Source organism: Sinocyclocheilus rhinocerous, unplaced genomic scaffold, assembly GCF_001515625.1.
Source record: "Sinocyclocheilus rhinocerous isolate Xijiao unplaced genomic scaffold, SAMN03320098_v1.1 scaffold312, whole genome shotgun sequence".
Lineage (NCBI taxonomy): Eukaryota > Metazoa > Chordata > Actinopteri > Cypriniformes > Cyprinidae > Sinocyclocheilus > Sinocyclocheilus rhinocerous.
In genome coordinates, this window is record NW_015624544.1 from 92,327 (window position 1) to 105,708 (window position 13,382).

At 37.2% G+C, this 13,382-nt stretch overlaps 1 protein-coding gene across 2 annotated transcripts in view; it reads right to left on the minus strand.

Annotated features, from left to right (window-relative positions):
• The window catches only part of LOC107741999 (centrosomal protein of 95 kDa), a 189,746-nt gene that overhangs the window by 82,593 nt on the left and 93,771 nt on the right, over positions 1-13,382 (minus strand). For both annotated transcript variants that reach the window (XM_016554849.1, XM_016554846.1), the window contains exons 11-14: positions 5,789-5,903; positions 1,516-1,615; positions 1,297-1,433; positions 1,026-1,109 (exon numbers count right to left, since the gene is read on the minus strand). In XM_016554849.1, coding sequence (XP_016410335.1) covers positions 1,026-1,109; positions 1,297-1,433; positions 1,516-1,615; positions 5,789-5,903 — 436 coding nt within the window. The remainder of the gene's footprint in view (positions 1-1,025; positions 1,110-1,296; positions 1,434-1,515; positions 1,616-5,788; positions 5,904-13,382) is intronic.

A 13,382-nucleotide genomic window follows, 5' to 3' on the forward strand; every position in this document is an offset into this window, starting at 1 on the left:
AAGCCTGATTGAATCATGCTATTGCACCTGCAATAGCCAATGGCCCTCAATTAGTGTGGTGGGCCCATCGAGCTACCAGACTCGCATGAGGAGTGTGTTCTGTGCTTGGGCCACGTCCATGCCGAGGCAGCGATGGAGAAATCTGATTGTCGTTTCTGTGGGGATCTGCCGATCAAGACTCTCCATGCAAGACTTGCTGCAGTCTTCACCCACTGTTGTGCCTCACCCTCCAGTCGCCGTCGAGCTGTGAGCAGGGAGGCTCCCTCAATCTCCTTTGGAACCAGGGAGGAGGATGCCATGTCATCCACTACCTCTGACCCAGGTGCTTGGTCAGAGGCTCCAATGGATGAGAGTGCTCCTCCAGTGACCCCTCTTGATGAGGAAATTCTGAATATCCTCTCGGATGCCGTGGCTGAGATGGGCCTGGAATGGTCAGCCCCAAAACAGCCTACGAAGAAGTGGATGGATGGCTCCTATCTGCATGTGGGCCACCAATCAGCCCCCCCGGTGCTATTCTTTCTCGAGCTACATGACGAGCTCACCTGGGCATGGTGCTCCCCTCACTCAGCCCGAGCCCATGACCATGAAACTCACCTCTTATTCGTGGTCGAAGGACATACTGTCACATTCAAAACAAACAAACAAACAAACAAAAATACTATGGAAGCCAACAGGACTTACCATCCATGCAGATGATATAATAAACCACAAGATTAATGATGAAGGACAGTACAGAGCACAAGGAAGCTCTGGCAGTGTAAATAAAAAAAATCAAACAATCTCAAAACAATTACTGGAACAAATATTCTGGAATCTGACATCTGAATGTGTGAAAGGGCCTTAAAAATTTGGCATAGTACTGTATTTTGAATTAAACTGTAGAGAATAATTAAAATGAGGAATTTCAATACAGTACAAACACATTACAAAGCACTGTAATATCATTATAAAGACACAATACAAAATAACTCTTGCTTGCATCATAAAACATAATCCACCAAAAATGAGAGATAAACATCACTGACCGTTTTCTGAGCATTGAGTCTCTCAGTGGTCATATCTGTTTGCTCCTGCTGCACTAATTGCTTCAGTTTATCTGATTCTGTGAACTACACACACACGCACACAAAATCAAAAACACAGTCCACATGATCAGGCTGTTGGGATATGAATGTTTAAAAGTGTATGCAGATCAAGAGCTTCTAAAAAACCACAACAAATTCCTTGTGTGTTTGCATACACTTGGCGAATAAAGCTAATTCTGATTCTGATTTTGGTGTGGTGTGTGGGATGTACCTGGGTGTTTCTGTGCTGTTGCTGGCTATGACTGGCATTGCATGAGTCTCTGATCAGAGCATCTTGCTGGATAGAGTGCTGTACAGGTGAAGGGAAGGGGGGCAATGAGTGTGCATGAGCTCTGGAATGGCATGAACCTGGATAAAAACACAAGCCTGTTTAGTTGTCTGGTGTACAGTCACTTGTTGGCAGTGGTGTGTGAGGACATACTTGACATACTTATGACACACTCCATGATGCTGTCGCTATGATGAGACTGTTTATCTTCCTCTCCTGGCTCACACATCTCCCCAATTTCACTCAGAGCACGCTTCAACATCTGCACCACAAAGCCAACTTAACGAACATATTTATTGTACAGTATACATGCAGCATAGCAGCACTAGAACACTAGAGTCTGAAATTCATTATCATTTACTTGTCTCAATGTTGCTCCAAGCTTGCGTAATGCAAAATGTAATACAAAATTAGACATTTCCACACAACAACAACAACAAAAAGACTGAAATGGACAAAAAAAAAATATATATAGCTGCAAGCAGCAATTATCTGGGTTCAATCGCTTTAAAGGGGTCATATGAAGCGATTTCAATTTTTCCTTTCTTTTTGGAGTGTTACAAGCTCTTGGTGCGCACGTTTCCTCAGGTGCGGCAGTCAAAGGAGCTAACGGACAATCCGCTTCGGTTAAGGATGGGTCTACTAAATTCAAGATCGGTGGTAAATAAGACTTTTATTATAAATGACTTTTTTACCTTGCGTGAGTTGGACTGCTTATGTATTACGGAAACCTGGCTTACCATCATCTCATCAGAGATTGCTACGTATTCCGAAATCAAAGCTGAAAAGTAGGGTTGACCGGGCCTTTTCAGTAGTTGCTCCCAGATTGTGGAATGCACTACCCCTCCAATATTTTTTTTTTTTTTGACATATTCTAAATTATTTAACAAATGACTTGCTTGACAGCAGTGGTACTACAGGCAAAGTTGTTCGGAATGAGAAGGTCTATCATACGATATGAATATTGTGTGTATGTGTGAAAAACCGCACAATATACAATCGTTTACGCCCTTGAAAAATTCGATATCGCCCCCCCATCACCATACTTGATTAAAAGTACAGATACCTTACAGTAATCATTACGCCAATACAAGTTACAAGTCACCAATTTCAAGACAACTTGAGTAAAAGTCTTAGAGTATCTGATTTTAACAGTACTTGAGTATTTTACTCATACTGAATATAGGCTCAAAGATGCACTAGTCAAAGTGACATGCCAGTGAAAAACAAAGTTGATTTGTGAGAAGAGCAATAACGTTTATTTTCTAAAACGGAACACCTCAAAAAAGAAAAGAAAAAAGAACTCACATTCACATAAAGTAGCCTTGTTGACAAGTTTAGGTGAGTAAGGGAAAAACGCACAAGATATAATACTTTCAGTGCCCTGTAGTTGGCGATATCACTGCAGAAAAAGCTAGGTGCCATGCAAAATGTAATGTGTAATTGCAACACTCATTACAAATGTAGTGAAGTAAAGAGTACAGAGACTTATTCAAAAATGTAGTGAAGTAGAGAGTAAAAGTTGCTAATATCTTTGATACTCAGTAAAACTCAAGTATATTATTAATCCAAAGGGTACATAGCTTTTGGTTTTCTGCTTATACTTGACAAGCAGGTGTTGGTTCACTATGCTTGCATGTTACTGTTGTCTGCAAAAATAACTTGAATCATATTATAATATAGCAAAACTGCATCACAAACAAACATAGAATAAAGTGTCATTATTACTAAAGATGGCATGTCAGAAAAAGTTAATTCTGCGGGTGCTTCTGAGCTGATGACAGGTTAAATGAGAATGTGCCATCTGTATTATTACTTATCGGTTGCAGATTAATGCATAAGTGTTTGTTTTATTATTCACAGCACAACTCTAAATATGTCTTTATAGAAATATTATACTATATGTTATCTTGAAAGAGTCATGAATTTGTTTCTTTTAAATGGATACTAATATACTTATTTAAAGGTGGGGTAAGTGATTTCTGGTAGCCAATGTTGACAATTGAAATCACCAAAACAAACACGCCCCTACCCCAAAAGGGTCTCGCCCCTATTTTGATAGCTCCGCCCGAAAAAAGTCATCCCACATCGCTTGGATTACAGCGTCACCCTCATTGAAGAAAAATCACATTCTAAAAACTATTAGTAGCCGAACATTAAAAGTCATTATGCATTCATTCATATTAACAGCTCATAAAACATGGAATATGTAATCATGAAGCAAAATCAGTCTCTAGAATATTCAGGAACAGATTTACGAATCGCTGCGCAATGCATGGCAACCCGAATAAAGGCGACCAATGAGAAGAAGAACTATTACTTTTCGCACCGAGCTGTTGAGAAAAGTAACGCTGAATGTTCCAGAACTGTTCTGGATTCTGTGCGTGGCAGCATGCCGTGTTCAAATGCGATATATATATATATATTTCGGTATAACGCAGAGGTGTAAAGAATACCTGAAAACCATACTTGAGTAAAAGTCCAGATACCTTACAGTGAAAACTACTCTATTACAAGTTACAAATCACCAATTCCAAAACGACTTGAAACTAAAAGTCTTAGAGTATCTGATTTTAACAGTACTTGAGTATTTTACTCATACTGAATATAGGCTCAAAGATGCACTAGTCAAAGTGACATGCCAGTGAAAAACAAAGTTGATTTGTGAGAAGAGCAATAACGTTTATTTTCTAAAACGGAACACCTCAAAAAAGAAAAGAAAAAAGAACTCACATTCACATAAAGTAGCCTTGTTGACAAGTTTAGGTGAGTAAGGGAAAAACGCACAAGATATAATACTTTCAGTGCCCTGTAGTTGGCGATATCACTGCAGAAAAAGCTAGGTGCCATGCAAAATGTAATGTGTAATTGCAACACTCATTACAAATGTAGTGAAGTAAAGAGTACAGAGACTTATTCAAAAATGTAGTGAAGTAGAGAGTAAAAGTTGCTAATATCTTTGATACTCAGTAAAACTCAAGTATATTATTAATCCAAAGGGTACATAGCTTTTGGTTTTCTGCTTATACTTGACAAGCAGGTGTTGGTTCACTATGCTTGCATGTTACTGTTGTCTGCAAAAATAACTTGAATCATATTATAATATAGCAAAACTGCATCACAAACAAACATAGAATAAAGTGTCATTATTACTAAAGATGGCATGTCAGAAAAAGTTAATTCTGCGGGTGCTTCTGAGCTGATGACAGGTTAAATGAGAATGTGCCATCTGTATTATTACTTATCGGTTGCAGATTAATGCATAAGTGTTTGTTTTATTATTCACAGCACAACTCTAAATATGTCTTTATAGAAATATTATACTATATGTTATCTTGAAAGAGTCATGAATTTGTTTCTTTTAAATGGATACTAATATACTTATTTAAAGGTGGGGTAAGTGATTTCTGGTAGCCAATGTTGACAATTGAAATCACCAAAACAAACACGCCCCTACCCCAAAAGGGTCTCGCCCCTATTTTGATAGCTCCACCCCACACATTCATACGCAACCCAGGCAACAAATAGTTCTGTGAAACAAAGCAAAACCAATGTTACATCGTGTCTACACCGGACACGAGTGGCGTGGCGAGACAAATTATAATCAGTGATGCTGTCTACACCATAGATATATATACATATCTATGGTCTACACTGGATGCGCGGCACGACACAACAAATCCCAGACAGAAAACTGTTGCTGCATTCTATTTATGACGTATTGACACAAATTTCAAATGATTTTCAACGGTCGCTTTGTCGCATCCAGTGTACTAGACAGACTTTAGCTGTTGCGGCGCAGACACGGTGTTACTCACCTATCGAGAAAAAACAAAGCAACCTCGGCGTCCGATCGCAGGCCTTCCGCTCCTCGAGTTCTCTCCAGCGCTGGAAAGCTGATCCGATATTTACACGGGTCCTACTTCTTGCCTTATTTTGTTCTGCAGACGTTTTCCTCTTTTGTTTTTTTATCCGCCATCTCTATCTTTCTGTCGCTCGGCTAATGTCCGTCCTGTGCACTGAACAGCTCTCTCCTCCACATCATGAGTAGACATGCCCCTTACTGCTGATTGGCTACAAGTTTGTTTTGCTATTCGGCCCAAATCTGTTTTCTAAAGCGTTTTTGAAAAATCGCTTACCCCCTTTAATCATGTCGGGCAAATTAAGAAAAAAAATTTTTTCAATATTATTGGCATATATAAATATTAAATTAACATTTAATGATCTATAACCATTACTGTCAATGGAATGACTGATGAATTTGCTGTTAGCCCCCTGACCATAAGAAATTAATGACACTAAGCATGTAACAATATACATATGTAATAGCGTTGCTTATTGTATTTGTCCCTTTTGTGTTTGGAAAACAAACAAACAAATAAACAAAAAACACCACAAGATCAATGGAGAAACACCCACAAATTGAGTTACTGACCAGATCAAGTTCCTCCAAACGGCGAGATAGTTTCTCTGACATATCATGTAGTTCTTGCTCTGCCTCCCTATTCCTCTGGCTATGCAAAGACAAAGAACCGTCTCTATCTCTGAGCCTGAGGGAAAGAGAGAAAAAGGTCATAAAATACTAAAACACCTTTTTTCGTGATGTTGCTAGGCTGTTATTCTGTCTCACTGAACTACACTCTAAGTGACAGGAGTGAGTGGCTGTATTTGAGTTTAATGCTATATAAGCTTCAATGGATATTTAATGGCAGGTACAGGTAGTAATCAAATAATTTTTACAGCACATAAAAGAGTCAATTGATTCGACACAATGTAAATTCTTTAGCTGTAGTTTTATAATACAAATTTTAAAAACATATTCCAGGTATTTGAGCTTAGTTTTTGCTGTACTATCCTGTAATATCCTGAATGTTATATTATTACACATTTAACAGGAGTGATTTATTATTTACATCACTGAATTCTATGTTTAGCTTTAAAAGTGATAGACTACTTTATAATACATGGGTTTATATGCTTTATGTCAATATTGTGACCACTTGATCTAATATGTCACAAATACAAATTCAAATTTACATTCTACAAACAATTTACAACTTGCTTATAAAACATTATGCATTTCAATAGGTCACGCAAATGCTTTATTAATTTTCTGTCTTTTCTTTAACAAAGCTATTCCCATACTATGAATCCCTCTACATAACACAAATAAAAAAAGATATTATTACCATACTTTAAGAAATCATTTGATGTAAAATGAGGAACACAGAATGTGGTGGCCATCTGGTGGCTGGCTGCAGTATAGGTCATAAACCCTCAACCCTGCCATCTCCATGTAAACGGGATGTAAGCCAAACTAAAAAAAATATATCGAATTACATTCTAAATAAAATTTTTCCAAAGATGATTTACATCATTTTAGGTAGTTCTTATGCTGATGTACGTTCAAGTGCCAAGATTGTGAGCTTGTGATGGGTCTGCGAGAGTTTAGGCGGGACTTTGATAACATGGTTCCACCTCACTACTGTGCAGACTCGGGCTCCAAATGACGTCATTGGCACAAGATGACAGCAACCATATTGGGATGTTTTGGCTTCACTTTTCTATAGTGGAAGGAAGTGGAGATGCGTTGCCATCTTTGCAAGTATCCTCATAAACACAATTGTTTATGTCTTAAGTGAATGTAAACAGTTGAGAAAGAAAATGCATGTCTATCAGTATATTAAATTTGTGCATTTGATCTTAAAGTGACAACAAGCCAATAAACCTGGTGTTGTCTGTGTCATTAATGGTAATCAAACAACAAAAGAGAGAAAATTCTCTCACTGCTCTTGCCTGAATCCTTTTTGTAACTTTAATAGAAAATTAATTGGTCCCAGAGTCACAACTCATTAGTTGGAGCAACTTAATTTGAGTAATCAACTTAATAATTTGTGTTTATGCTGCAAATGGTTAAGTTCCTTCAACCCATTCTAGTTTGTTGGTTGAACATAAATTCATAAGAAGCTGTCATAACTCGAAAACATTGATGCAGCAGTTAATGCTTTTTTTTTTTTTTTTGAGTCAGCATCTTTTTAGAGTGTACTACTTGCTGCACAGTTTTTCTTTTTGCTTTGTTAATTTGTTAATTGTTAATTACTTAAGTGAAATACATTTTGTTTAGGCCTATTTATTTTATTCCTTTATGTGATGTGATGTGATGATGTGTGAATTTTCATGTTCTGTTGTTGATGCTACATTTGTGGTATTTTTAATGGGTCACAGACATTTACCCATTCTAATTTAATTTAATTGTAATTTAAAGTCGGCATGAAATCAAAATTGACAATTCTTATTTTTTGATGGAATACTGTAGTGTTTATTATAAATAATTTATCCGTGCACTTCATTATTTTTAAAAAATTCATGTGCCCTCGTAATCTTTAATCAAAAACGTTTACCCCCCCTCCCCCTCAAAACGACGATTCTACTCTTCCGGTCATGAGCTATGGCGCAAGGGTGGAGCTATCTGGAATTGCCAACAGCTGCAGTGACATCAGTGACGTTTGGAATAAACGACAGGGGGAAAAGCTGAAGCTGACGCTTTACTTTATAGAACTGACACCAGTCATAAGGGAGTACGTTACCCTTAAACATTGAAAAAATATTAGGATATTACGACAACATTACTCTTAGAACATCGCAAACAAATTATTATTATTTTTCATGAATATGACTTAACCTGATGGAGGATGCACTCAGTCATTCAGCCAGTCTCTCAGTCTCTCTCTCTCTCTCTCTCTCTCTCGCGCGCTGTTTACGCATGTTTTGTGCCGTTGATCGTCATCATCATCCTCAATAAAATAAAAAAAAACATTTATTCATGCTAGGGTGTCGGCGAATCCAGTGAAGAGAAATCCCCCACAACTAACTGCAAACTGGCATTCAGATCTGCCTCCATTTTGTTGGCAACGCCCCAACTTCCAACGATCCAATCAATTCCCGAAGGATGAAATCAAGTCCCACCCTCTCATTTCAGATGCCGTTTCACTCGGTTATACGTCACAGCAGAGAAGAAAATACAATCGCAACTTCCATTTCATGCCGACTTTAATTCATAGTACTTTTAGTAGTAGTAGTTAGTGCTGTGTTCGATACATCGATACGACGACGATGTATCGTCACAGAGATTTGACGATACGAGTATTGATACAGCTGTCTCTGTATCGATATTGCGGCACGTGTGCAGCAGTGGACCGCACTTAATTTGAATACAAGAACACAGTTTAAAATGGAGTAGAAAAGTGCAAGGTTTCTAAAAAAAATAATGAATAGAGCATAATATATAGGCTACAACAAGGTTTAATCTGGCCGCAGAAGAACACAACGGGGTTGCCTGATATAAAGAGATGTAATCCCCGACACAGAGCTTCACACTTGCGCAATACGGAAATATCTGCTAAGTGTGTTACATATCTCTGTAAACCTGGCAACCATGTGCACGCGCTCTCTCCACTGTGGATAAACGTGCTTGCTTTCTGAAAACACCGGTAAACTTGCAGTTTAGCGATCTCCACTTCAATATTCTATTCAGAAAAGTGTAATTCATCAAGTGTTCATTTATGAGAGAGAGAGGCAGTGTATGTATGAATTACCACCGTTTTGCCGCGTTTCTCTATTAACAGTGAAGCTGTGGCTTTAATTCCTCTAAAAACAATGATGTTACCAGCTCCTTGTTGAGAAAGATAATGTAGCTCTTGAGCGATTAAGCTATTTTATTGATAAAATTGCGGGGCAGCGCTAAAAAGTTTGTTTCGCTGAATGTCTGTGTGCGCACATGCGCAACGTGATCTGTGTGAGTGACTGAACATCTGCGCATGCGATACAGTGAAGTCAGCGCATTAGTTTAGAACTCTTCTAATTTTTATTTTTTAAATGTTAAATGTAGAAATTGTGTTAATTTGTGCAATGATAACCTACCAGCAATGTAAAGATGATTTTTTGAAAGCTATATCATACACTTGGAAAATTAAGAGCTATATCACCGCTAATATCACAGCTATATCACCCACTAGGGGTGTGACAATACACTTAGCTCACGAGATGAGACAAAATACAGATACTTGGTTCACTAGAAAGAGACAATATTTTAATACCATTTTTAAGAAATTTTCAAAATTTACCCTAATTGGCTCAAATTGAATATAAACACCAAGTAATTACATGGTTTTATTGAACAACACTGTTAAAATACATAATGTAATATGCCTATACATAATATGAACATAACCAACTTAAGTACATTATGTATTATAACAAATACCTGCAGAGGGCGCCAACGGCCTGGTGACGTTTCACTTTACAGCGTGATTTAAACAATGTTTAAATCCATTAAATGTTAATATTTGGGGACATGCAGAAACTTTTATTTTGAAATCGCGATGTACAATACATGGCATATTTAGACATAGGTTGATGTATTCTCCTGTGTTGGCAAAGGTTTATAAATTATTTATGTTACAAATCTAGTGAGATAATGCACATTGTTTTCCCAGATGAACGTTAAGCAATTCAAATTTACAGCATATGCAGAGGAAGAGTTTAGCCCCTTTCACACATAAGTTACAGTCTTTACTGGTAAATTACCGGTAAGTTACCATTAAGAGATCATGTGTGAACAGGACCTTTTCGAAAATCCCGGTAAATTTGCTCTGGGAATCATATCGTTCTTATGGAGATGACAAGATTACTCTGAGCTGTTTACAAAGCTCCACTGCTTTTTAATGAGCTTTTCTATGTAAATATGCGCTAGAATGGACATCTTTGACCATTGTGCCTCGCAGTTTTTTGTCGCGCTTCTCCATTCATCAGGGCTGCGAATCTGCAATTGGATACTATCTGATTGGCTAGTAATGTTAGTTTGGTTGAGAGCGAAAGCTGTGCTCCTCTTATACCATTGGTAGGCGAACTCATGGACTCGAAAGTGATATCAACAAGTTTTTTTTTTAATGTAGGATAATTTTTTTCCGCAGCCAAATGCTGCTGCGCCCCGGAGATCCGGTGTCCTGTCATTTTATCCTACCCGTCAGATTTTCCTACCAGGGTTTACTGCGCATGCACACATCAATATTGCGTCCTTTTTTCTCATGCTGAACAACAATATTTAATGTATCCTTAGCCATCTTCAAGAATCGGCTAAAAACACATCTCTTCCATCTTTATTTGACCCTCTAACTCTAGCACTCTCTATTCTAATTCTATTCTTAAAAAAAAAAACACTTGTCCCTTTTAGACTTGCAATCTATTCATTTGCTGCTTGTTTTCTTTAAAAACTAACACTTGCTTTCTAATCTTTTTGTATTCTATCTGTTTTCTTTTCATTTATTATACAATTAACAAAAGCAAAAAAGACCTCTAACACTAGCTTGTTCTATTCTTTTTCTATTCTGTTTTCTATTTTTATTATATTATTTAAAAATCCTTGCTACGTGTACTGCGTTAAGCTAACTGAGACTTGTTACAGCACTTGTATATCATTGCTCTTTTGTTGATTTTGATTGCTTCCATTGTCCTTATTTGTAAATCGCTTTGGATAAAAGCGTCTGCTAAATGACTAAATGTAAATGTAATAATTACTGTATTTTCATTATTGTAAGGGTAGGTTTAGGGTTGTGGTAGGTGTAGACGTTAATAAACTATAATTTTACAGGTAGCATTTTTCATTGTCAAATAGTACTACCCACTGTTTTAATGGGAGGTAGCCAAATCTGACAGGGTAGCACAAATCGACAGAACACCGGCACAGTGCCAGAGAACTTTAAGCCATGATATTAGTATAAGTATATTACAATATAAATGTATTAGAATGAGTACATTATTATTTATGGCATTAAAAACAAGATGCAAACAATCCGAATATTGTACCTGGTGGGGAGTGCACAATTTAAACATGAAACATATGCCATTACCTATATTTTACTGTTGTACAGTTAAGGAGGCCCTTCATAATGCAGAGGTCAACTGCCTGCTCTGCCAATAGCTAGAAATGGCCCTATAGTGTGCAGTGTTTAATAAACGGTTGTTTTACTAAATTCTGCTGAGGTGAAATTCAGTGCAGTCCCGTATAGTGATACGTATCGTGGCATATGTACCGTGATACGTATCGTATCGTGACTTTGCTGGTGATACACAGCCCTAGTAGTAGTAGTAGTACGCAATGTGCATTCATCAAGGATTAGAGGTCTTCTCTGGTCCTAAAATTTGTACCCGACCATAAATTGGCCCGAACCAAACATGCATAAATGATTTTTAAAAAAGAAAAACCTGACCCGAGACAGACCTGATAAAATTAGATCAGAGTTTGACGCAACTCGACGACATTTATTTCTGAACCCGACTGGACCCGAACGTAAACGGCATTGATGGGTGCACAGCCTGCAGCCCCGCACTCAGCGAGGAAAAATGTCCTTCTGACTGATTTGGCCGCTGAACCATTACTTTCATTTATTTATTAACTTATTTATTATTACTTTATATTATTGCCTGCCTGATGGATACAATATATTTCTGAGTTCGGCTTTCAGTTGTGACCAGTGGATTTAAAAAATAAACGTGATAGCTTGATAAAAATTCAATCGATAGCCTAATAAATCATGGATCCGCTAGTGTCTGCAACACTATCTACCTCATCTCCGGCGAAGGGCATCTGCACACAAAAAAAAGAAAAGCCCTGCATGAATGTGCAACAAAATTCTAGATCCCTTCTAGTAATTCTAGACACCCAATACCTAAACAACTTTTAAGCAGCTTAAATATTGATTTTTACAGTAAAAAATATGGTCTGTGGTGAGCCCCGTTCATTTGCATTAAATAAGGAAAAATCCTGGAATGTCTTCCTCCAAAACCTTATTTCTCTATGGCTAATGGAACAAAGTCATAAACATCTTGGATGGCTTGGGGGTGAGTAAATACTCCGGAATCATTTTTGGTTGTGCTATTCCTTTAAGCATAACCAGTTTAAGGATTTGCCTGATATTCACCTAAGTTGAAGAAAGACTCTGCCAATAGCTAGACAGTTGACAAAATGTATCTGCACATGTTTTTAAGTCTTGCCAGTTTAAACATTCATGTTTTTTAAACCATTCAAATGTAATAAGCAGCAAAAGAGTACTCAGTTCAGTACTCGTGCACTTTCTGAGATGGTCTACTGTAAGCACGCACCCAAAATGTGCACACATAAAGCAGCTTCTCAGACAGCGCGCGAGTACAGAATTGAGTTATTTTTCGAGGCTTATTGTGTAAATGTTCTGATACATACAAAATTATGTCAAAATGCCTGTCTTAGTGAGTATTCATGTAAACACAGTGTTATCTTCAGTTAATGTAAACAACTGAAAGAGAAAATGCAGTTGTCAGAATGCACTGAATCAATGCCATTGATCTCTCTGAAGTGAAATATCAGCTTCAGCGTTAGCCAAGTGACGCGTTTCTCATTGACTGAGCCTTGTAAAGTGGCGCTCAAAGTTAAATTAATTTCAGCAACTTGTTTCATACATGAATGAATCAGCGTTTTTAAGTGTATTTGTTGAATGAATGGTTTAATGATGACTCATTCATAAAGACAATTATGTTTAGTCAGGGTTGCTGCACATTTTAAAGTCAAATTTAAAGCTTTTAAAGACCTTTTTAAGACCTGAAGAAATAAAAATTAATCCTGTGCAATGTGTATATTAGGGGTGTGCAATATTGACAAAAAACATATCTCGACATTTTCAAATATTTTGCTGATAATAATTAGATGATATTTTGCTGAGTGTGTTTTTGTTCTGGTTTAGTCTTGTTGTGGACAGCTGACTCACAAAGACTTTCATATTATTCCTATTCTTTGTGGTGGTCAGTTCACAGCAGTGACAGACATTAACTTTTTTACCAAGCACTAACAATATTGACATTGAGTCTAAAATGTAACTCACAGTGCTAACCTCTTGTTTATTTAACTGTTGTATAAAATAAATATCACATTGATATTTAGGAAAAGTGTCACTCTGCTTGTGTAATATTGTGATGTAACTATCATATGATATAAATAT